The following is a 25,864-nucleotide window of genomic DNA, read 5'->3' as shown; positions in this document are numbered from 1 at the left end:
ACTGTATAGCCTACTACTACAGCAAAGAGGGTTTGAAAACACTATTGAACACACTTTTTCATTGAAAAAGGAAAAATAATCATTTTAATCCATAATTGGGTTGTCACTTGTTGTTGTCATACTTGTTTGCATAGTGGTTATTCATTAGCCTACCTAGGGCCCAGGGGCGAGCTTGAGAGTTTCTTGGAAGCCAATATTAGGCCACATGCAGAAGCAGACACAGGTAATCTAATGTTATCTAGGCCTACCTGAGCTGTAAATCCCACATCATGCAGATAATATATTCTCCAAAGGTATTCTCATGTTACACCTGGACGTTAGCCTACAAAGTGCCTCCCATTCATTGTGCAGTAGTCTTTACTGTTTTTTTTGAGGGATGTTTTTTTGTGTTTCAGGTTATGTCACTGACTGACATCATATCAGATACAGAATGATCAACTGCAGTATTGTACACATGACTGTATACGGGTTACGTAATGAAGATCATGAATCAAATCAAAATCAAATGTATTTATATAGCCCTTCTTTCATCAGCTGATATCTCAAAGTGCTGTACAGAAACCCAGCCTAAAACCCCAAACAGCAAGCAATGCAGGTGTAGAAGCATGGTGGCTAGGAAAAACTCCCTAGAAAGGCCAAAACCTAGGAAGAAACCTAGAGAGGGTGGCCAGTCCTCTTCTGGCTGTGTCAGGTGGAGATTATAACAGAACATGGCCAAGATGTTCAAATGTTCATAAATGACCAGTATGGTCAAATAATAATAATCACAGTAGTTGTCGAGGGTGCAGCAAGTCAGCACCTCAGGAGGGACACCAAGTTCATAGTGTCCTTTGACAAGGATGTGCGAATGACATTATTAAGTGTTTGGTGCTGGTTTATGGATGGGATGGGTGGGGTTGAAGTAGTATAAAGGTATAAGTAACTCTACAAACATTGCTTTATTAACACTTGCATTAACAAACTGTACTAATACTTTCATCATTGTTTTTTATGAATTACTTGGATATAAAACATGTCATTGGAGTAATTCATGTGGTATTTATATGATGATAATGGACGTTGTGTATGCCTATAGAGAGAGAACAGTGTATGAGAGGACCCACCTGGGTGTCAGAATTTGCAGAACCTCTCAGAGTCTTAATAAATTAATGCTCCAGGCTAAGAAGGGTAAGCCTTTAGTTTTTGTATGTTTATCTTGTGTTACTCTTATGCTTATATTGGCCTGGATACAGTTGTTTTTACCCGCCACCTCACAGTATCAGGGTGTTTTCTCCAAAGGAAGCATGCAGGGGAAGACATTTAACACCAGGGCCTGTTTGACGTCACAGGTCATGAGCTGCAGTGTTCAGCCGTGCAGTCTGTCTTTATCTATGTCCTTCAAGCAGCCCGGGGTAGTAAAACATTAGACCTTGTGTTGGGCCTATGTGATATTTTGGACTGGTTTGTGTTGTAGGCTGGCTGTGACTACTGTGTCTAATCACCTTGAACACATTTTTACATGGCTGTGTTTGTATCCGTTTGAGTGCCTAAAGTTGGAATCTTTGGAATGTGTTCCTAGCTACAGCTCTTCTCCCTAGGTTATACTAAAGGGTTAACATTTGTTTGACTCCTGGGGGGCAGTATCTAGTGCTGGGAATTCCCATGTCAAATCAAATCAAATTTATTTATATAGCCCTTCGTACATCAGCTGATATCTCAAAGTGCTGTACAGAAACCCAGCCTAAAACCCCAAACAGCAAGCAATGCAGGTGTAGAAGCACGGTGGCTAGGAAAAACTCAATAGAAAGGCCAAAACCTAGGAAGAAACCTAGAGAGGAACCAGGCTATGTGGGGTGGCCAGTCCTCTTCTGGCTGTGCCGGGTGGAGATTATAACAGAACATGGCCAAGATGTTCAAATGTTCATAAATGACAAGCATGGTCGAATAATAATAAGGCAGAACAGTTGAAACTGGAGCAGCAGCACGGCCAGGTGGACTGGGGACAGCATGGATTCATCATGTCAGGTAGTCCTGTGGCATGGTCCTAGGGCTCAGGTCCTCCGAGAGAGAGAAAGAAAGAGAGAAAGAGAGAATTAGAGAGAGCACATGTCCTCTTCTGGCTGTGCCGGGTGGAGATTAATGAGATGTCAAGGGCCACATGAGCACTAACGTGAAGTTCATAGGAGCACATATAATTTGGTGTCAAATGAAAGCTAAGAGTCTATGTTTTTTTTTAATTAAGGCACGTCAATCTTTCAACCAATTTCCATCCTAAAATTAGAAATAAGCAAAGGCTTTGCTTAAAAGGTGTAAAAAAATACACCAAAACACAATAATGTTGAAGTTGTTAAAAAGTGTACGTGAATGACTCACGTCGCAGAGTTATATAAGGTGCTATCATAATCATTTACTCTGGTAGTAAGTCATGTTACAGGTCGTGACATCCTAATCGGGTACTGATAATGCACTTGTATATCTATCATTGATAGGCGGCCTACTAGTACCATCTCTGGGTTGGCCCATTATCTCAACATCCTCCTTTTCATATAGAATTAACTCGAGACTTCATACAATTTTAACACCAGCCCTTATGAATATAACTATTTACAACATTATTATCATCTTTCTTTTTTATAATTAACAAACATCAGTTCATTGTCCATTTTAGAGGTCGACCGAATATGATTTTTCGACGCCGATACCGATTATTGGAGGACCAAAAAAGGCCAATACCGATTAATCGGCCAATTTTTAAATGTTTTATTTGTAATAATGACAATTACAACAATACTGAATGAACACTTATTTTAACTTAATATAATACATCAATAAAATCAATTTAGCCTCAAATAAATAATGAAACATGTTCAATTTGGTTTAAATAATGCAAAAACAAAGTGTTGGAGAAGAAAGTAAAAGTGCAATATGTGCCATGTAAAAAAGCTAACGTTTAAGTTCCTTGCTCAGAACATGAGAACATATGAAAGCTGGTGGTTCCTTTTAACATGAGTCTTCAATATTCCCAGGTAAGAAGTTTTAGGTTGTAGTTATTATAGGAATTATAGGAGTATTTCTCTCTATACGATTTGTATTTCATATACCTTTGACTATTGGATGTTCTTATAGGCACTTTACTATTGCCAGTGTAACAGTATAGCTTCCGTCCCTCTCCTCGCCCCTACCTGGGCTCGAACCAGGAACACATCGACAACAGCCACCCTCGAAGCAGCGTTACCCATCGCTCCACAAAAGCCACGGCCCTTGCAGAGCAAGGGGAACAACTACTCCAAGTGTCACGCGGGACTAGGTGGGTGCAGGAATCAGACGCAGAGAGAGAGAGTAACTGAGTAAAGTGCTTTACTCTTGCACTCCAAAATAATAAGCCCAACACAATACAGGGCGCAGGACACTATACAAGACAACCCAAAACCACATGGTGTCAAGTAAAGAAAAGAAAATACATCAATACCTAACATGCACACACGTAACATAAAGACAATCCCGCACAAAACAAGGGCGGGTCAAACTACTACATATAGGGAAGCTAATTAAACCAAAATACACACAGGTCAAACTAATAAGACAAAACCAACAGACAAACAAAAAAGGGATCGGTAGCGGCTAGTAGGACGACGAACGCCGAGCACCACCCGAACAGGCAGGGGAGCCAACTTCGGCGGAAGTCGTGACACCAAGTCTCAGAGCAAGTGACGTTAGCATGTTGGTCATAGTACTGTTTTGATGTCTCCTGATGTGCACACGTGTGCCTGCACATCCCCAATGACCTTTGGTGTGAGGAGCTTGGGAGCTGTTTGCAGCAGAGAGCAAGTGCGTCTAGATATTAAACGCTGTGCAGGACTGCTACTGAACGCTTCGGTGGATGTATTTCTCTATGCCAAAATAGCTTGCTTCACATCTTTGCCGTCCTGCATAGCCTTTGTGATGAAAGCCTTGCTATTTTCACAGCTGACTCAGCTTTCCCATTACTCTGACTGTGGTAGGTTGAAGAGGTCACATGATGGAATTCCCAGGCTTTCACTAACAAAGTCTTGACTCGTGAACTGGGGGACATTATCTGTAACTACACCACTGTCAGGTATGCCATATCTGCTGAACTGCTACTTACAACAGTCGTTGATGCAAGCCGCTGTTGTGTCAACCACTTTCTCCACCTCCCAAAAATCTGAATAGTAGTCCACTATAATAACAAAATTTAAATTTTTGACTGAACAGATCCATTCGCACTTTAGGCCAAGGGCGTGCTGGTATGTCATGTGGCCGCAGCGTTTCCTTTTGCTGCTTGGGTAGATTGGGTTGGCAGGGTAGTCTAGTGGCTAGACCGTTGTAGTAGTAACCGGAAGGTTGCAAGTTCAAATCACCGAGCTGACAAAGTACAAATCTGTCGTTCTGCCCCTGAACAGGCAGTTAACCCACTGTTCCTAGGCCGTCATTGAAAATAAGAATTTGTTCTTAACTGACTTGCCTAGTTAAATAAAGGAAAATACAAATTAGCATTGCATATGCTGCATGTGGCCACAAAGTTTGACCTTTCTTGGGCCAGAATAATGAGTCTGGATTTCCTGAGGCTTTTCTACCCCTGACTGCCCTGCATGGATATGAGAGAGGGGCATAGAGTTTCTGGCACAACGACCCTGTCGCCTTGGTAGACGACCTCTTCCTGCACTGTGAGTTCGTCTCTGTACGTCCAATAGTCCCTAACCAGTACCCTTCCTTGTGTCTGGCTAGCCTCTTAGGATAAAAGACTGCAGCGTTCGAGATGTCTTGCCCTCAGCAGAATGAGCTTTGATAGCATCCCATGTTGGCAGGGAAATGTAAACCATGCTACTGGACAAAACATCTTCAAACTCAACTTGTAGAGCATACAGTCTCATTTGTCCGATATTGCAGGTGACTAGTTGTTAGTAGTGCTGGCCTGGTCAAGAAATCTGCAATGTGGAGCTCTATTCCTTTTTGTAAACTACCTCTAATTGATAACGCTGAAGCTGTAGCATCATCCTTTGTAGTCGCTTTGAGGCAGACAGAAGATAACCTCCAGTGGCTTGTGGTCAGTGTGCACCGTGATAGACTCCCTGCCATGAAGGTATTAGTCAAAACGGTCACAAGCGAACACAATGGCTAGACACTTGTTTTCAATTTGGGCATAGCCCTCCTCTATGGGTGTCAATGTGCTTGAAGCAAATGCAATGGGCTGCCCCTTCTGCAGGGGCTCTGCCCCTAGACCTTTGTCACTTGCATCACATTGTAGCATCACTTCCTTTGGAGTGGTCATAGTACCCAAGTATTTGTTGGTGTATGTGAATGACTCACATCAGAGAGTTAGATAAGGTGCTAGCATAATCATTTACTCCGGTAGTAAGTCATGTCCGACATCCTACTCAGGTACTGATAATGCACCTGTATATCTATCATAGATAGGCGGCCTACTAGCTCCATCTCTGGGTTGGCATGATGCCCATTATCTCAACAGAAGTAAAGACCCCTGCCAACTAATATCAACATTTATATTTATTTTAGCTGAAATGATTTGCCTTCTGTAAGTTAAAAAATATCACAGTGTTACCAAACTCCAAATATCTTAAAGATATTTTCAAATTTCTCTCCCTCATGAGGAGATTGAATGAGATCTGTTACTCACTTGCCAGTCAGGAAAATAATTGAATAGAAGGAGAGGATAATCTTCTATGTCATTTAGCAATCCAAGGATAGCTATGTTTACGCCAAATGAACAAGAGGCCAATGTTGTCAGTTGTGGGCCAAAACCACATAACCATATGATCTCATTTACCATAGACATTAATCCTTGTGAAACTGATATTATTTTTGGAGTGACTGCGGGTCCGAATTCTCTGGAACCCTCTTCCCAATAGCTAAAGTTCTGAAGCTTCTGCTCATGTGCGAGATTCTCTACTTTAATAAAGTTAGATCAAAGCTGAATCAATGTCTGCAAGATCACATAATGATAGTATTTTACCGAACATAATATAATAACAGAGTATAACGTTACTGTAAGACAAAAAAAGCACTTAATTTATTATGAGATTTTAGGATGATTGTGCAAATGGTCGCATTTTTCTCTTATGTGGCCAAAACTCAACCGTATGCACCACAGGGCGGTTACCTTCGGAATCACAGCCTATACCTCTTTCTTTTGTATAAATTGTGTTCCTAGCCATGCATGTCCATTGCCCATATCCCAGAAACACACACCCAAATACATGCACAAACACACACTCCCCTTATACAAATAATTGTCTGGTTTGCAGGATCTGTGACGAATTACTGACGCATGGATGTGGTTTCTATCCTCTCTCAGAGGCCATGGCCTCACTAGGGTTCAAGAATCCTGGAATATTGACCTCTCATAGCCATCTGCTGCTCTGTGAGACACATCCCCACATGCTTTGGAGGAACACAAACAAAGACACTGTAGAGCCAGAGTCATGTCACAGACCCAGACCATGAGAACACCAAGGGATCCTGTGCAAATAAAAAAATAAAAATAAAATGGTCACATGTGCCTTATAGGTGTGGCTCTTACAGTGAAATGCTTATTTACAAGCCCTTAACCAACAATGCAGTTTTAAGAAAAATAAGTGTAAAAGTGTAATAAGTGTAAAAATAAGAAAGTATTTACGAAAATTAACTGAGGTAAAAAAAATATTTAAAAAAATAGAAGCAACAATAAAATAACAGTAGGGAGGCTATACACAGGTGGTACCGTTAAAGAGTCAATGTGCGGGCCACAGCTTAGTCGAGGTAACTGAGGTAATATGGTTGTTGTGGGTCATGTAGGGTTCATTTACCTGATGAAGACCATTTTGGTCGAAATGTTGTTTGTATATCACAGTAAGTTTTTATAAATAATCAACTTTGGGTGCAGCAAATCATTCTATGCACCAGACCCAGACAAGTCTTAGGAAATCAGAGTGAATGTGTCCTATCTTCCTGTTAGGATCTCATAGAATTACTATGTTATGGAATGCCTATGACCTCATGCTACAACTATGTGTGGCCTCGGTAGCATCCGGCTCCTACAGTATAGAGGTGTTTTCATTGACAAAAGCCTATTGACAGGATACACACTTACACAGGTGTTCATGGTGAGTCACAACAAACCTCCTACCATTAGCTTTACATTCGTCTCTCCTACACCTCTCAACAGCAGGAAAAGGGAGTCTGCGTCACCATTGGTCTGAAATTCAGTGTTGTTAACGACGGCGATCTGTGGCAACATGCAAGAATGCTCTGAGGCACATCTGCACACACATCAGTGCCAAGAAAGTGTCTAAATATGAGTGTGTGCTCTCAGGAATGAGTGCGTGCCATGGATGGGTTTGTGCCGGTGAATACCACAACTTATGAAGGCCGAGGACTGTGATTAGTAACATGGTGCCTGGGCTATTCCACTACATGTGTTACCTTTATAATGTAGTCATTTTAAAAGGAATGTAGATTGTGACTAAAGAGTCGCATTATTTAGTTTGTGTGTAAAATGCATTCACTGCATAAAAGGAAGCTTAGGGACAGCCATATTAATAAACTGAAAAGGAGAAGAAAATTCAAGAAAAGTCATTCAAATCTCAGTCATCAGCTATGCATATACAGTAGAGTAGACATTATGATGCTGAGAACTGAAGCCCACTTTAGTCTGGAAATGTACTTTAGAAATCACTGAAAAAAAGTGGTGGCCACAAGTATTCTCCCAGTCCTTTTCTAACCTCTTTCATCCCCTCTGTGTCTCTCTCACCATCTCTCTCTCATCAGAACGGTCCCTCCACAGGGTGATGATGGGACTAGGCAGGACCTCGTTAGGGAGAGCCAAGTATATCAGTGTGGACATCGGTGGGGAATTTTGCATGAGTGGCCTTGTGGAGATTAAGACAACACTAGTGGCTGTCCGCTGCGCTGTTAGGGACTTGTGATAGTGCCAGTAGGGTTGACATGTGATAGTGCCAGTAGGGTTGACTTGTGATACAGCCAGTTGGGTTGACTTGTGATACTGTCAGTAGGGTTGACTTGTGATAGTGCCAGTAGGGTTGACTTGTGATAGTGCCAGTAGGGTTGACTTGTGATACAGCCAGTTGGGTTGACTTGTGATACTGTCAGTAGGGTTGACTTGTGATAGTGCCAGTAGGGTTGACTTGTGATAGTGCCAGTAGGGTTGACTTGTGATACAGCCAGTTGGGTTGACTTGTGATACTGCCAGTAGGGTTGACTTGTGATACTGCCAGTAGTGTTGACTTGTGATACTGCCAGTAGGGTTGACTTGTGATACTGTCAGTAGGGATGACTTGTGATACTGCCAGTAGGGTTGACTTGTGATACAGCCAGTTGGGTTGACTTGTGATACTGCCAGTAGGGTTGACTTGTGATACAGCCAGTTGGGTTGACTTGTGATACTGCCAGTAGGGATGACTTGTGATACTGCCAGTAGGGTTGACTTGTGATACAGCCAGTTGGGTTGACTTGTGATACTGCCAGTAGGGTTGACTTGTGATACTGCCAGTAGGGTTGACTTGTGATACTGCCAGTAGGGTTGACCTGTGATACTGCCAGTTGGGTTGACTGGCGCTGTCCATGTACTAGAAAGCGGGGTTTGGTTTGGCTGGTCTAGTAGTCAGAGCTGCCTATTTGCTGTCCATGGAGGCTGAAGATGCAGAGCCATTGGCAGGAGTTATAGGAGAAAGTAACTACACTTGTTGTAGGCTAGGGGAAAGTGTCATGGATAGATTGATAACAGGAGAAATATAAGTCACTCTGGATAAGAGTGTCTGCTAAATGACTCAAATGTAAAATGAGAAGAACTAGTACTACACTCTTAAATTACAGCTGTTTACCTCAGTAGTAAAATACGATTTTTTAAGAAATAGTGCATTATCCTTCTGGGTGAAGGGTTAGACAGGGTAAGAACAATCAACTGTCATGCCTATCAGGTGACGGTAACCCAGGCAACAACTGAAAGCATGCAGTGGGAGAGTGTTTCTATCCAGACTCCACCCTCTGGTGTAGCCCTATGGATTGGAAAGTGGGAGTGAACTAACCTACAAATGTTCCCTCCCTAAATCGAAATGAAACCACTGTGGAATGCACATACACTCCCTCTTACACACCCTCACACTCAGTCATGCCCGTCGATCAAGTCAATGCTGCTTCCTGTTTTTTGCGAGTTCCCTCTGTATTGTCTCGTTTGGCTAAATTGGGCTTACTGAGAGCTCCTGAGGAGAGTGTACTGACAGAAGGCTGAGCAGAACAACATAGCTGCTTGAGAGGAAGGGCTCTTTGTAAACCTTTACAGGACTTTTTGAGTGGGTGAGTTTTGACGGTGCCCATGAGATCAGCCCCCAGGGGGGTTGTTGAGTAGGGGGTTAGGGGGAAGGGAGGAGGTGAGTGTGTGCCTGAGAGGTGAAGAGAGAATTTAATATTCCTTCCCCTGGACTGGAGCAACCCAAAGCAGACAGACAGAGACTCTTCCTGATGGATCTGAGGGTGAAACCATTCCTAGAATTCCCAAAGACTGTTAAAGAGTAAACGTCACACACATCCTGACAAAGGAAAGGAGAAGGGCCTGGAGGAGCATGGAAGCACTGAGGGAGTCTTTTCTGCATTTGACCTTTCAGATGTCCACGTACAAGAGGGCCACTCTGGACGAGGATGACCTGGTGGACTCCACCGGAGATGAGATCTACCCCTCCTCTGCCATGCAGGTAGGCACAACTATTCCTTTGTATAAACATTTTCGACCAACTCTGACACATGCCAAGCCTGTCTAGAGATGCACTCATTCTGCTTCTTTTGTTGTTATGTGATGATCTGCTTACATTGTATGACAAATTACATTCCATTCCAAAGAAATTCATAACCATTGAGCTAATCAAGATTTTCTATTGTCTTTGTGAGGACTATGAGCGCCATGCTATTTCCTGACAGCCTGCTATTCTCTGTCAGCCATGTGCTACGTTTAACATTAAGGGCTACTTGAAGAGAAAGACTTCAGTCTCAGGAGGAACCCTTTTATAAAACAAACTACCCTTTACAGCGGCCCATATAGTATCTGCATTTCTGGGAGCTTCAAAAATCCTGGATAATCAGTTGCAGAGCCCAGCAGAATACAACAGTCTTATAACTCTGAAATAACCCCTGTGCAGGATCCTTCTTTTTCCCCTGCACTAAGTAGAGCAGAGATATATCCACAACTGATTAAGTAGGAGAATGCAGAACAACATACTGCACATACTGTGGATTGATGTTTTTTTTTGGATTATCGTAGAAACAAACATATCAATAGATAGAGAAAGGTATACTGAAGACACTGTTGGCAAACATTTTAGAGGCTACAACAACAGTAGCTATGTAACTGAAACCAAAACAGGTTTTTACAATGGACCTGCGCTGTCTGAGTCAGTGGCATCACACATGTCTAACTACAAGTCTTCTCAATTGCACACATCAATACAGATTACAAGTTCAAACCCACCCGAACCTCAAAGTCTGTCGGATTGGGAAGCCTGTGCCGGCTTTGTCACCAGGGCTGCTCACATTCAGTGTGACATTTGAACTTTGCCTTAGTTAATGGGACTAAATCTAATTCTTTAACAGGTCTAGGATAAATGTTTTTTGCGGTGTGTGTAAAGCTCAGTGAGGGGAAGCCACATTAATTGCTATAGTAATTGAGCAGATCTAAAACTCAAGTGAGCTTTCAGTAAAACGCAGTCAGGCTGACATTTAAAAAACATGACCATGTCCTAGTTCATCCATTGTGGTTAGTGCTCTGCCTTCCCCTTATCTGGGGCAGAGGCACAATGCATTTTAATGATGCTGGCTGAAGAACTATAAAGAAATAAACAAAATATGAATTCATGACCTTTATATAGAGGGGTGTTGAAAGGCATTATTGTGTGGAAGCCATTATCTATTGTAATATATCATGTGAGTCATTTCAACCATAACCAATACATTTTAGTCACACAGTATTAGCACTTCTGCCTCTGGTGTTCAGTGTATCATTTATGACCAGAAAGAAGAAACCATTCATCATAGGATCATAGAACATAGAGTGGTTTGTTTGCCTGAGTACTGTGGTTAAGGGTTGTATACCAATCATTGTAACCATTACACACAGTAACCAGTGTATGTGTGTCTATGGAGATGACACTGGGGTGCTCATTGCTGTGTGTGTGTGTGTTTCTGTACAGGTGACACTGCAACATGGCCCTGGTCCCAGGTGTTGGGCTGAGAAGACACACACTGAAAGGAGGCTGTTGGTCTTAGTGTGTGCTCTGTCTGTTGCCTTGTTCTTCTCACTCATCACTGTCGGGATCTTCTACAAAGAGAGTGAGTGGCTAAGATTGTTAAGCCTGATTTGGCTAAATAATCCTGAGAAGAATTGACCAAACAATCTAGGTTTTCTCTTTTATGTTCATATAATCTGACAAAATGTTCCTGGGTACAAATCTTTACTGAAAGATTTTCTCAGCTCAGTATTCGTTTCCTTGTATTTTGAGAAGGGAAGCAAATGCCTCTTCCTCCTATTCAACCACCTATCAGCCCACATGACAAATCCCCCGCTGTCTGTTATGAGAACCGACACAAGAATGTGCTTTTACTACACCATTCACTTTCCACTCCTTTTATTCAGCTCCTGTTATTCATGATCCAAAGTCCAGTTAGTGCATTCTCATTCTGTCTCATGTCTATGTTGATCATTGATTAAAACATTTTGAACTTATTGTCCTTAAAGAAACGTACACTTATGTACAACATAGCCTCAAACATAGACACGAGACAGAATGAGAATGCACTAACTAGACTTTGGGTCATGAATTATTATGCCTCTAAAGATATAAAGATGTTTTCCACATCTTCTCGCAAAATAACATAAAGGGAGTTGCCAAATGCCCCTTGGCTGTAAATCAGCTTTTGCAACTAAGCCCTTAAAAATTCCAGAGCACTTTCTAATATAATACTGTATTATCCATCTCCTTATTCAGTCCAGTGAAAGAGAAAGAATACTCCCTGAACATCCGTTTACACTTCAGCTTTTACAGCCAGTTAATGTATGGCAATCACGTCAAAGCCAACGAATGCCCATCTTAGAACCAATGGCCGCATCGGACAATGGCCTGCTGAGAATTTACACAACCGTGCCTCAACATTGTCTATGAGACAGGGAACCCAGAGAGATGGGCCTGGCTGGGTGAGTGATACGCTGCACCTGTGGAGAACATTCAGGTGTGACAGGTGCAGGCCAGGGGCAAGAGCAGTGCATCAGAACCAGCTGTTGGAACTGTGGGACAATGACTGACAGTAACCTCGTCTGTGGCACAACCTCTCGATCCCTTCTCTCTTCAATTTCACTGTTTATTTCTGTAGGAGTTTAGAGAAGGAAAAGTAATTTTTCTTTGAGGTTATATATTTTTTTCAGTTAACCCGTTGAAAATAATGATTTCCATCCATGTCGTGACATATTTTGAATTATTTATTGAAGGACCTTGAAATATACTGTCTGTTTAAGAAAATAAATAGTGTTGTCCATGTTGAGGCTGAAGTAGCACAGTGCCTATAAGAGGTATCTGATACAGTATGTTTAGTTGTCTTGTCCCACTCCCTGTTGGCAGCTCACCCTGGTATGTGTCTGACGGAGCCATGCATTACTGTGGCCAGTGCTGTGATGGGAGCCCTGGACCGCTCGGTGGACCCCTGCCATGACTTCTACAATTTTGCCTGTGGGGGATGGGTGAGGAACAACCCCCTCCCTGAGGGAAAGTCCCGCTGGGGTCCCTTCAGCAACCTATGGGAGCGCAACATGGCCGTCATGAAGCACCTGCTGGGTAAGGTTTCTCCTCACGGGGTGGGGTGTCCTTAGCTGCCCCTCTCACCCTTTTTTTATTTTTATTTTTATTTTTTAAATTTATTTATATAGCCCTTCGTACATCAGCTGATATCTCAAAGTGCTGTACAGAAACCCAGCCTAAAACCCCAAACAGCAAGCAATGCAGGTGTAGAAGCCCTTAACAGCCTAGAGAAATATAAACAAACAGTTAGCTAGTTCTTATTGGCCCACTGTTCTCTATATTTTTGTTATCCCATTGTAATGTAAGATATGTTTGTTGAAGACTTAACTGTGAAACCTGTTGTGTTTGGCAGAGAACACCACCATGAAGGGGCTAAGCAAGGCTGAGAAAAAGGCCCAGAGGTATTACAAAGCCTGTATGAATGAGACTAAGATTGAGGAGTTAGGGGCTCAGCCTCTACAAGAGCTCATTAATCAGGTGAGTTCGCTCATCAAGAGGCATCCCCATCCAGTCTTCTGCCATAGCGCTATGCACATAGAAGCTATGTTTATGATGTGCTAATAGATGTGTAAAATGTTCTTTATGTTATACAGTTAATTACCCTAAATGTATCCAATGCCCTGATATAAAGGATCACCACCTCTCAGGTTTTAAGTGAGCCTCTCTCTGAAGGAGGTCATACATTTTTTCTTTCAGACGGGGGGATGGGCCCTAACCGGCTCCTGGGATAAGAACAATTTCCAGGAGGTTCTACGCACAGTGTCGGCCAACTACCGCTGCTCCCCATTCTTCACTGTGTTTGTCAGCACTGACTCCAAAAGCTCCAACAGCAATATTATCCAGGTGAGAGAAGAGCCAGTGGCCCCAGTGGTTCAGTGGCTGTAGGCCCAGTTACTCCCACAGGCCTCCTCCTCACTCCTTTAGCTTTTGATTCTATTTACATTTGTCAGAAAAATCATCAAACATCACTTATCCCCAGATCTGCTCAGAGAGGATTGACATATACATTTACATGCTATTTAAAAAAAAATAAAAGATGTGCAGAGGGACATTAGAAATTGTAAGGTTAATTGAAGCTGCAGTATACTGTAGAGTAGATCCTGCAATACTATACTATCAAAGAAAGAGGCTCACTGCTGAGAGAGCTGAAATGTTTTAATGAAGTGTGAGATGGTAGTCATGAACTAACTGTTCCTCGTACCTACAGGTGGATCAATCCGGGCTGGGGCTCCCCTCACGGGATTACTACCTTAACAAAACTGCCAATGCAAAGGTACTGACAGGCGGCCGCATTATGGCACTGTGGTGAATATGCTTAAAGATTGTAGCATGATGACAGACAGGGTAAGGGAGGACATGAAATAGAACAGTGCCTTGATGCAGAGGCCTGATTAAATTAGGAAACTAACTTTATAAATTTGTACACTATACTGAGAAACTTATCTCGCTAGATATGTGTTTCATTAGGAATAGAAAATATCCAAAGCGGCAGTACAAACCCTACAGTACCCCACTTGGACAGACCATGTATAAATAGTATAGAAAGAATGTATAGCTCAGGGGATAACTCGGTGCTTGTAGTAGTCAGTATTTTCCTAGCGCTGGATTGTGTTTTTAAATGAATTTAACCAACATTTCTCCCCCTGTGCTTCCCACTTGGTCTCGGCAGTATCTGAATGCGTACCTAGACTTCCTGGTGGAGTTAGGGGTCCTGTTGGGGGGCTCAGAGGAGACGTCCAGATCGCTGATGCAGGAGATTGTGGACTTTGAGACCACCCTGGCCAACATCACCGTACCCCAGGAGGAGAGGAGGGACGAGGAGCTCATCTACCATAAGATCCAGGCAAAGGATCTGGCGGTCAGTACCCATCTCTCTATTGCTTCAGCTGATCCAAGCATCATGTCAACACCAGATATCCACCTGAAGTATCACTAGATACAAACCTACAGTAGATGACTCCCAGATTGAGATGTGTTAATGAAAGTTCAATTTGCATAGATTGTATTTTGGTTTAACAGTGCTTTCTGCAAGGTCTTTCTTACTGCTTTCTATTCATACCTGCTGATTAAAAAAGCAATATATATATATATATATATATATTTGATAGGACAGGTGCACCAGTAGATATGTTGACAGTATCATTGTTTCTTTGTGTTCCTGTAGACCTTGGCTCCTGCGGTGGACTGGATGCCCTATCTCACAGATGTGTTTGCTCCTGTACCCCTCAATGACTCAGAGCCTGTGGTGGTGTACGCCAAGGACTACCTCCAGAAGGTCTCTGACCTCATTGCCAGCACTAACAAGAGGTTAAAACCACTTTCTAGCCTTGCCTTCCACTCATTATTCATATTTGAATGGTGATGGACAGCACTATGTAATTAAGGTAACCATTGGGATGATATGGTTTATGTAATATTTCATATTGGTCTAGCAGTGATATTATTTGAGCAGCACAGGTGACATTCTAAAACATTATGCAAACTGAAGTGGCAAGAAAAAGTATGTGAACCCTTTGGAATTACCTGGATTTCTGCATAAATTGGTCATACAATTTGACCTGATCTTCATCTAAGTCACAACAATAGACACACATAGTGTGCTTAACACTTATGGATAGGGGGCAGCATTTTCACGTTTGGATGAAAAGCGTACCCAGAGTAAACTGCCTTCTACTCAGTCACAGATGCTAATATATGCATATTATTAGTAGTATTGGATAGAAAACACTCTGAAGTTTCTAAAACTGTTTGAATGATGTCTGTGAGTATAACAGAACTCATATGGCAGGCAAAAACCTGAGAAAAAATCCAACCAGGAAGTGGGAAATCTGAGGTTTTTAGGTTTTCAACTCAGCCCCTATTGAATATACAGTGGGATATGGGTCATCTTGCACTTCCTAAGGCTTCCACTAGATGTCAACAGTCTTTAGAACATTGTTTCAGGCTTCTACTGTGAAGTGGGGCTGAATGAGAGGGGAATGAGTCAGAGGTCTGCCAGCAGCCTCGGTCTCGTGATGCGCGGTCATGACAAAGTTACCTCTCGTTCCATTGCTTTTCTACAGACAAATGAATTCTCCGGTTGGAACATTATTGAACATTTATGATAAAAACATCCTAAAGATTGATTCTATACATCGTTTGATTTGATTCTACGAACAGTAATATGACTTTTTGGAATTTTCGTCCAACATTTCCGCTGAACTTGCCCACGCCTAGTGAGTTTCGATTTGTTTACTAAACGCCCTAACAAAAGGAGGAATTTGGACTTAAATTATGGACTTTATGGAACAAATCAAACATTTATTGTGGAACTGGGATTCTGACGAACTGGGATTCTGCATTCTGACGAAGATCATCAAAGGTAAGTGAATATTTATAATGCTATTTCTGACTTATGTTGACTCCAACATGGCGGATATATTCTTGGGTTGTGTATGTCGTCTGAGCGCCGTACTCAGATTATTGCATGGTTAGCTTTTTTTTTGTTGAAATCTGACACGGCGGTTCCATTAATAAGGAGAAGTATATCTTTAAATCAATAACACTTGTATCTTTTATTAATGTTTATTATGAGTATTTATGTGATTTGATGTGGCTCTGTGCAAATTCACGGGATGTTTTGGAGGCAAAGCCAAATGTTTTTTGATATAAATATGAACTTGATCGAACAAAACATACATGTATTGTGTAACATGTTGTCCCGGGAGTGTCATCTGATGAAGAATATCAAAGGTTAGTGATTAATTTGATCAATATTTCTGCTTTTTGTGACTCCTCTCTTTGCTTGGAGAATCACTGTATGCTTTCTGTGACTAGTTGCTGACCTAACATAATGATATTTTTTTTAAATCGGACACATGGTGGTTGGATTAATGAGAATTTTATCTTTAAAATGGTGCCTAATACATGTATGTTTGAGAAAATTGAATTATGAGATTTCTGTTGATTGAATTAAGGCGCCCTGCAATTTCATTGGCTGTTGGTTCCGCTAGCGGAACCCCAGTCCTAGACACGAATAACACACCAATTATTGAATTGCTCTTGTCTATATTGAATACATCATTTAAACATTCACAGTGTAGGTTGAAAAAAGTATGTGAACCCCTAGGTGTCACGTTCGTTGAAAGGATCGGACCAAGGCGCAGCGTGGTATGTGTACATTCTCTTAATTAAAAGAATGAACACCGAACAAACGAACAAAATAACAACCGAAACGTGAAGCTATACAATATAGTGCTGACAGGCAACTACACATAGACAAGATCTCACACCAGAAAGTGGGAAAAAGGCCTGCCTAAAATATGATCCCCAATCAAAGACAACGATAAACAGCTGTCTCTGATTGGGAACCATATCAGGCCAACATAGATATACAAAAAACCCTAGACCTACAAAAACCTTAGACATACAAAAACCCTAGACATACAAAAAAACTAGAGTACCCACACTAGTTACACCCTGACCGAACCAAAATATATAGAAAACAGAGATATCTAAGGTCGGGGCGTGACACTAGGCCAATGACTTCTCCAAAAGCTAATTGGAGTTAGGAGTCAGCTAACCTGGAGTCTAATCAATGAGACGCGATTGGAGATGTTGGTTAGAGATGCCTTGCCCTATAAAAAACACTCACAAAATTTGAGTTTGCTATTCACAAGAAGAATTGTCTGATGTGAACCATGCCTCGAACAAAAGAGATCTCAGAAGACCTACGTTTAAGAATTGTTGTCTTGCATAAAGCTGGAAAGGGTTACGAAAATATCTATAAAAGCCTTGATGTTCATCAGTCCACAGTATGACAAATTGTCTATAAATAGAGAAAGTTCAGCACTGTTGCTACTCTCCATAGGAGTGGCCGTCCTGCAAAGATGACTGCAAGAGCACAGCGTAGCATGCTCAATGAGGTTAAAGAGAATCCTAGAGTGTCAGCTAAAGACTTACATAAATCTCTGGAACATGCTAACAACTCTGTTGACGAGTCTACGACACGTAAACACTAAACAAGAATGGTGTTAATTGGAGGACACCACGGAAGAAGCCACTTCTGTCAACAACAAAAAAACATTGCTGCATGTCTGAAATTTGCAAAAGTGCAGCTGGATGTTCCACAGTGCTACTGTCAAAATATTCTGTGGACATGAAACTACAGTTAAATTGTTTGGAAGGAACACACATCACTATATGTGGAGAGAAAAAAGGCTCACCAACATCAAAACCTCATCCCAACTGTAAAGTATGGTGGAGGAAGCATCATGGTTTCGGGCTTCTTTGCTGCCTCAGGGCCTGGACAGTTTGCTATCATCGACGGAAAAATTTATTCCCAAGTTTATCAAGACATTTTGCAGGAGAATGTTAGGCTATCTGTCCTCAAATTGAAGCTCAACAGAAGTTGGGTGATGCAACAGGACAATGAACCAAAACACAAAAATAAATCATCAACAGAATGGCTTCAACAGAAGAAAATATGCCTATTGGAGTGGCCCAGTCAGAGTCCTGACCTCAAGAGAGCAGTTCACACCAGATATCCCAAGAATATTGCTGAACTGAAACAGTTTTGTAAAGAGGAATGGTCCAAAATTCCTCCTGACCGCGGTGCAGGTCTGATCCGCAACTACAGAAACGTTTTGTTGAGGTTATTGCTGCCAAAGGAGGGTCAAACAGTTATTAAATCTAAGGGTTCACATACTTTTCCCACCCTGCACTGTGAATGTTCACACGGTGTGTTCAATAAAGACATGAAAACATATACATTTTTGTGTGTTATTAGTATAAACATACTGTTTGTCTATTATTGTGACCTAGATGAAGATCAGATCGAATTTTATGACTAATTTATGCAGAAATCCAGGTATTTCCAAAGGGTTCACATACTTTTTCTTGCCACTGTACATATATAATATAATATTTTGCTTCCTTTCCGGAAATGTTAATGTGATGAATGATGTACTGAATGAATATACTCCTACCTGTGCAGCGTCCTGAACAACTACATGATCATGAAGGTGCTGAGGAAGATGGTGTCCATCCTGGACCAGAAGTTCCAGGATGCTGAGCAGCGCTTCTTTGAAGTCATGTATGGAACCAAGAAGGTGAGAGAGAGAGAGATGGAGATAATGTCAGTGCTTTAAGCTGGCAGGTAAATGGGCAACAGACCTCAGATAAGAGTACTCAAGGGGACTGACTTTTCCTGCTGCTTCAGTCAACAGAGTTAAGCTATATTTGCTTATAGCACAGATAAAAAATAAATGAGTGGCTGAAACTATGTGGCTATAAAGTACACTGTAAACGGAAATGTGCATAGATAGAACGTATTAAGATATGCACTTGTCAGTAGCGAACTTAATTAAACAAGGAGCTGATAAGAAAATATTTTAGTAGCTATCACTGTCATCACACATTAAATTGACCGGACAGCTTTTTCCCTTAACTGTCTGCTGCTAACAGCTATCTGCTGTGTTGTGTTGTGCTGTCGGGGTTCCAGATATCCAAACCCTTATCTGAGCTAGATTTCCGTTGGGGTCACACTATTGAAACATACCAAGTGCTTTCTCGTCCTGTGTGTGCGTGTTTGCAAATGTGTGTGCACAATTCCTGAGACCATCCACACTACACTATTAGCACCCCTCCCATTCTACCTCTATCACTCCCTCTGTCGTTATGTCCCCTTTATCTACTCCTATTTGTCTCTTGCGCACCCGTTTCCACTCTGTTGGCCTCTTCCTTTCCCCCTGGCTGCATAGTCTCAGTTTGGATTCTAATATCTATAGTAGGAGAGGGGAAGTTGGGGGGCGAGAGGAGTGTCCTGTCATTGCCAATCTCTGAGAATCTCACAAAAACAACAGTCATCCCTTTTAGAGGGTTATGTGCTGTCTCCCTACACACTCTGATAAAGGCCTGGCTTCGCCTTGAGGTAAAGGATTCCAAGGAAAGATTGTTTGCTTCATATGCAAAACCAACACTACTACTTCATGCTTGAGGGGCATTATAAAAGCTGTGTTAGGATCATGCAGTGTTTTCAAGTATTTGTATAGACTTTGTATAGTCTGAGAGACAGTGCTATCTTCTGTGTTTAGGTGATGTCAGTGTTTTTGTGTGTAGGTGGTGTAATTGTTTCCGGTGGTGTGGTGTCATAGTTCTCATGTGTTCAGTGTGATGTTTCAGAGCTGCACCCCACGCTGGAAGCTGTGCGTCAGCGACACGGACAGTGCCCTCGGCTTTGCTCTCGGGGCCATGTTTGTCAAAGCCACCTTTGACGAGGACAGCAAGGCCATTGTAAGTGTTTCAAGGTATCACCCACTCACACACTACCTCCACTGTGAGCTGCCCCTGGGTGAGATTCTGACATGCCTTTCCTTTTCCCTGTCTGTCAGGCAGAAGATATGGTCTCTGAGATCAAATGGGCATTTGAGGATAGTCTGAAGTATGTGGGCTGGATGGACCAGGAGACCAAAAAGGCAGCCAAAGAGAAGGTGGGCGAGACAAGTTGCTTTGAATAAATGCCAGAAATATGTCTTCCACTGTTAGAGTGAGGGAATTGTCATTACACTGACCTTCAAACTATGGAAATGTTTCTTGCCTCATAATTAACATGCTGTGTCTGTTACAGCTATAGCATTTCAATTGTATTCCATAAGAGATTGCCCGGCAGGACACATAAAGCATTGTCCACAAAAAGTAAAAAAGAACACCCTTGCCTTGTTTGCACTAACACTTGTCTTTTCCTGCCAGCACTGACTTTGCTGATAGCTACTTTTATCAAGGAAAAGTGTACTTACTATGACTGTGATATGTGGTTGTCTCACCTAGCTATCTTAAGATGGATGCACTAACTGTAAGTTGCTCTGGATAAGATTGTCTGCTAAATTACTCAAATGTAATGGTCATGTTTCGCGTAAGGCTCGTGAAACAAACTCTACAGTGCCATCTGGTGTTAGCATCTGTCTCAATTCACCTCGTCTGCTCTGTTATAGGCTGATGCCATTTACAACATGGTTGGATATCCAAAATTCATCATGGACCCCAAGGAACTTGACAAAGTGTTCAATGATGTAGGTAAATATGTAATTAAAATAAATATGCATACTTCTGTTTTATGAAGATGTCCATGTCATATCATATGTTGATAAAAATACACAACTCTTTGTTCTCTTACTGTAACCCTAGTATTGAGGCGGGTTGTCAATCTTGTTAGATATTGCTGCAGTCGGACCTAGAAGCACAAGCATTTTGCTACACTCGCAATAACATCTGCTAACCATGTGTATGTGACCAATAGAAATTGATTTGCTCTTACAGTATCTCCTGTTTGCATTGCTTGTGTGTAAACCTCTTTCTCTCTCTAACCTGATTCCTCTCTCTTTCTCAGTTTGAGGTGGGGTCTGACCTGTATTTCCAAAATGTCATGCAGTACTACAACTTCTCTGCCAGAGTGACTGCGGACCAGCTGAGGAAAACCCCCAACAGAGACCAGTGAGTGTCTATAACCCGGCCCTCACCCTCCTGTTGCTCGCCTCTCCAGAGAGGAGGTCAAATGCTCTGACAGGAACAAATTCCCATTCTGACTCTAAGGAATACTGCTGGCATCCAGAAACGTTCCCCAGGAACCAATATCCCTCAGCTGTACTGATCCTTTTCTCTCACTACATAGCCGAGTAGCTCAGGGTTCTCATTCTTTCACACTGATCTGAAGTCAACAGCCTAGCGAAGGGGATAGGGGAGAGTCAAATACTGTTTTTTACCACCCTGATCTCAGACTTTTGTGCTCAGTTGGTGTTATATCCTATGTCTTGCATACACAGGTGGAGCATGACCCCTCCTACAGTGAATGCATACTACAATCCCACCAAGAATGAGATGGTGCTCCCAGCAGGAATCCTCCAAGCTCCTTTTTACAGCCGCTCTTGGCCAAAGTAGGTCCCTCTTCCCTCTTCAGCCTATACAGTTCCCTAATACGTCCCCATTTCAGGCACAAATACAGGTACACCACATGTGCACGCCATACTTCATCAATTGTATACAGTATGTGTGTCTCCTTGAGTGTCTTCACATAGCCAAGAATTGAATTGCAAGTTATAAAATGCTTTTATTTACTTGAAAGGATTTTGAATCTATTTCCAGGGCCCTGAACTTTGGGGGAATTGGTGTAGTTATGGGACATGAGTTGACACACGCTTTTGATGACCAAGGTAAGATCTTTTATTTTAATACAAGTTGTATTGTCTTCATTCTTATTACTTTATATGGGAAATAAGAAGTTTTGCTACAATTTTTTTTTAAATAAAGGCTGTATACTTACATGGCAGGGGAGACACTTTGATTACAGGGCGAGGTGACCCCTGCAAATTCACCAGAATCTCGACTGCATAATCTTGTCTCCCCTCTCTCTTAAAAAAAAAAAATATTATAGGCTGTTGTAAATATCCCACCAAAAAACATCCCACCGAAAGTGATACATTACGATATTAAATGAGGCATCCAGTTCTACGGCATATTTTTATTTTATGTTAAAGGGAGGGAGTACGACAAGGATGGGAACCTCCGCTCCTGGTGGAAAAACTCGTCTGTGGAGGCCTTTAAGAAGCAGACCCAGTGTATGGTGGAGCAGTACAGTAACTACAGCATCAACAAAGAACCCCTCAATGGAAAACACACCCTGGGAGAGAACATAGCTGACAATGGTGGACTGAAGGCTGCCTACAAGGTGTGTATGATAGAGAGGTGTTGTTAGGGTGGGATAGAAGAAAGTAGAGTTGACAATATGAAGAACAAGAGCAATTCAACTTATACACACACGTACTGTAAATGTGCAGACATTTCGGAATCATCAATGTGAGATGCAGTATTTGGAAGGTCAGAACTATGACACACATTTCATGTTTTCTTGTTCACTTGATTGGGTCATTGTGGGTCGTGTCTTTACTCTGTGGTGGAAAAAACGGGGTTGCCTACATCACAGCAAAGCCTGGAAATGCAACAGGTGGCTTGGTCAGCCTCAGAGCGAGCTCTCAAACATTCTTTCCGTCAAATGAAAGTCATAGGTTATGGAGCAGATGAGCCAATCATATGGCAGAAAGGGGGACCTGCATGAGCGCTGTCTGTTAGTGAGGACTGAGGAGGAAATAAAGCTGAGGGCGAGCAGAAAGTCTCCACAGTTTTTTTTCTCATACTGTTCTCTATGGCGAGAGGAGGATAATGCATGCTGTCAGTAATATGACCCTTGTCTGCTTTGAAGGCTTATATGAACTGGATTGCAAAGAATGGAGAGGAGGCCACCCTGCCTGCCCTGGGGATGACCAATCATCAATTATTTTTTGTTGGATTTGCCCAGGTTTGTGCCACTTAAAGTATATCCATGTCTGTGGCAAATGTAGTAATGCATTCTCTAGCATGCCTACCTTAAACAGTGTTATGTATTAATTATAATGACCTATTACATTGATAATGTAAATTAAGGACTTTTCACTCTGAAATGCTTAATATGTGTGTCTGTGCATCCTGCTATGTGTAGGTATGGTGCTCAGTTCGGACTCCGGAAAGCTCGCATGAGGGCGTCATCACAGATCCACACAGTCCATCAAGATTTCGAGTTATTGGCACCATCTCCAATTCCCATGAGTTCTCTGAGCACTTTGGCTGCAAGGCAGATTCCCCCATGAACCCTAAACACAAGTGTGAGCTTTGGTGATGCTTTGCTACCCATTTGTCTGTACGGCAGGTGGCAAAATGGGCATTGGGGATTTGGAGCAAAATAGAGGCAAAGTCTCTAAGGAAGGAGAGCATTTGTCTTGATACCACTAAAAATCCATCTGTTTTACCCACTTTACCCTTCTCAGGGTCTTTATGAGGGCTGGAGGTTGAACCAGCCCCAACTCTCTTCATAAAGACAATTTGTTTTAGAAAGCTGCCTCTTTTCCCCCATTTAAACTCTATGAAAATGTGCCTTTGTGTTTATATAAAGGAGGAACAATTTTAACACTGGAAACCGAAGAAATGGTTATAAAAAAAGGGAAAACTAATGGAACTTCTCTCAATCAGGTTTTATGTAGAGTTGTCATATGCCTTATTTTTCAACAGGAAGTGATATTTATTTTCTGTCGGTTTCTTTCTTTAACTGTTACAATTTGTATCTGATCAATCCACCTCCATATGTTGTCTTCACTTATTGTATATTTTTAGACTGCAAAAGAATGACGAGTTGCAATTACTGGATTTGGACTGAAACAATATAATCCAGAGGAAACCGTCAATCACATCTAGAATACAAGTCAAGTAGATTGTAAAAGTCATATTTTATTATTGCCCATGATTGACCCGATTCAATAAGCTATGTGTATGTCATTTCTGCATCAACAAACTTAACACAACATCATCATTTGTGTAAAGTCTGATTGCTTAATGTCTCCAGTTTATACAGTAGTGATGTTGTAAAGAAGTGATACTCCGAATTGCTGAATGCCTGATATGATAAGGGACATATTATTTGACTAGTTTTCAATCAGAGAATTCCTGAAACTTGTGAAGGATGTATTGACCATCGAACAAGTCACATAAAGTGTTTTCGCATTCTGGAGTTTCTCATGCATGACAAGGCTTTTGTGTCATAAAAATATTTTTCTTATCTAATAAAAATATTGTCAGCATTCTTTTGTATGCCCATCTTTTTCTTTGACTCGTCTGATGCTTCAAAGGGACTTTGAAGTTGTTGATTCCAAAACAAATAAAAACCGTATCCATATATCAAAGAAAAAATAATTCAGTCTTTTTACTTAGAAAAAAAAAGTATGTCAATTGATGGTTATTAACGACAGATGTCGCTGCACACAAACAATGCAGTACTGAGTACAGTACAATCTACTAGAAAGTTTTGACTTCTCGGTCTTTGAATGTAAATACAACATTATCATTATGTGTACATTTTACAGTACCTGAACCTGATTACATGTGTATACATTATTGAGCGGTTCTTGAGAACGACCCCATAAATGTAGCATGGGGCGGCAGGTAGCCTAGTTGTTAGAGCGTTGGGCCAGTAACCGAAAGGTTGCTGGATCGAATCCCCGGGCTGTCGTTCTTCCCCTGAACCCACTGTTCCCCGGTAGGCCGTCATTGTAAATAAGAATTTGTTCTTAACCGACTTGCCTCGTTACTAAAATGATTTATTTTACACACACACTTCAAGACAGACACTGCAGTTAAAATAATAAATACCATGCATTCTTTAAAAATAGCACCAAGCATAGTTATTTATTAGAACAAGAATAATGCAGTGCTCATCAGTATAGTAGACTAGATGATTTTGGGCCACATGGATGCAACAAATTAAGCGTCATTTTCGATCGCTCTAGGTAAGCCGAACATACCCGTAATTGGACGAGAATTGTCGAATCGTCTGTCCTGCCGGACTGGAAGCGGCCACAACGCCATGTTAACGAAGTCTCTCATCTCCGTGGAAAAATGATTAGCTAGCTATAGAAAAATCAGTTGTTGATAACAAATGTTAAATTATCGAAGGAGGAAAGACACCGGTGACAGTGCTCGGAAGAACTGAACCGGATCTGCAGAGGTCCTGGACGGGCAAGGGAGGCAAACCTCCCACCGTCCCCATGAATAACACCATAGACCCGAACAGCGACTTTCCATGAAAAAAAAGCTTTTCTGCGTTGCTAATAGCTAGCCCTGTCGGGAAAAGGATTTGCGGCCTGCTTCAATAATATTAAACGCTTGCTAGCTACATTTATGCAAGCTAGCTATATTTTGTATCAGTATTTATTAGTGTATTGTTTAGTTTTTTTGCAATGAGTTTGCCGACGAAAATAGTCCCAAAACCCGCCACTGTCGCAGTAAGTGGACCTGGAACTGTCCCGTCTCCGTCGAGCCAACTGCGGGCTACCCTGACCTCCGTGTCTTTACCACCGGGAGCCCCAGGTGCTCCTCAGTCGAACGCCGTGCCGCCACCTCAGTATCCTTCATCGGCAAGAATGCCCCTGGCATCTCTTGGTCAGGTATTCGGGGAAACACATTTAGGTATCTAGCTAGTAACGTTATTGGTTGGGTGCGGGTTAATGACTGATGTT

General features: G+C 41.8%; 2 protein-coding genes across 16 annotated transcripts in view; both read left to right on the top strand.

Annotated features, from left to right (window-relative positions):
- ece1 (endothelin converting enzyme 1) overlaps window positions 1-23,992 on the top strand; it is a 28,929-nt gene extending 4,937 nt beyond the window's left edge. The window contains exons 1-19 of one of the 3 annotated variants that reach the window (XM_031825086.1): window positions 9,105-9,309; window positions 9,618-9,704; window positions 11,193-11,331; window positions 12,615-12,827; window positions 13,144-13,268; window positions 13,488-13,634; window positions 13,999-14,064; window positions 14,461-14,649; window positions 14,956-15,098; window positions 18,766-18,880; window positions 19,953-20,063; window positions 20,162-20,260; window positions 20,762-20,839; window positions 21,157-21,260; window positions 21,590-21,700; window positions 21,909-21,976; window positions 22,301-22,491; window positions 23,023-23,118; window positions 23,299-23,992. In XM_031825086.1, coding sequence (XP_031680946.1) covers window positions 9,618-9,704; window positions 11,193-11,331; window positions 12,615-12,827; window positions 13,144-13,268; window positions 13,488-13,634; window positions 13,999-14,064; window positions 14,461-14,649; window positions 14,956-15,098; window positions 18,766-18,880; window positions 19,953-20,063; window positions 20,162-20,260; window positions 20,762-20,839; window positions 21,157-21,260; window positions 21,590-21,700; window positions 21,909-21,976; window positions 22,301-22,491; window positions 23,023-23,118; window positions 23,299-23,475 — 2,259 coding nt within the window. In that variant the 5' untranslated portion in view covers window positions 9,105-9,309 and the 3' untranslated portion in view covers window positions 23,476-23,992. Of the gene's footprint in view, window positions 1-9,104; window positions 9,705-11,192; window positions 11,332-12,614; window positions 12,828-13,143; window positions 13,269-13,487; window positions 13,635-13,998; window positions 14,065-14,460; window positions 14,650-14,955; window positions 15,099-18,765; window positions 18,881-19,952; window positions 20,064-20,161; window positions 20,261-20,761; window positions 20,840-21,156; window positions 21,261-21,589; window positions 21,701-21,908; window positions 21,977-22,300; window positions 22,492-23,022; window positions 23,119-23,298 lie in introns of those variants that run through there. The other 2 variants (XM_020483326.2, XM_020483325.2) reach the window with 2 other exon arrangements.
- Window positions 23,993-25,155: 1,163 nt separating this feature from the next.
- The window catches only part of LOC109891042 (eukaryotic translation initiation factor 4 gamma 3), a 69,680-nt gene continuing 68,971 nt past the window's right edge, over window positions 25,156-25,864 (top strand). For 8 of the 13 annotated variants that reach the window (XM_031825085.1, XM_020483324.2, XM_031825084.1 and 5 more), the window contains exon 1: window positions 25,157-25,749. In XM_031825085.1, the coding sequence (XP_031680945.1) occupies window positions 25,586-25,749 (164 nt within the window). In that variant the 5' untranslated portion in view covers window positions 25,157-25,585. Of the gene's footprint in view, window positions 25,750-25,864 lie in introns of all 13 variants that reach the window. The other 5 variants (XM_020483321.2, XM_020483322.2, XM_020483318.2 and 2 more) reach the window with 2 other exon arrangements.

The sequence above is a fragment of the Oncorhynchus kisutch genome, linkage group LG5 (genome assembly GCF_002021735.2).
Source record: "Oncorhynchus kisutch isolate 150728-3 linkage group LG5, Okis_V2, whole genome shotgun sequence".
Lineage (NCBI taxonomy): Eukaryota > Metazoa > Chordata > Actinopteri > Salmoniformes > Salmonidae > Oncorhynchus > Oncorhynchus kisutch.
This window is presented reverse-complemented; position numbering and strand designations above follow the sequence as displayed.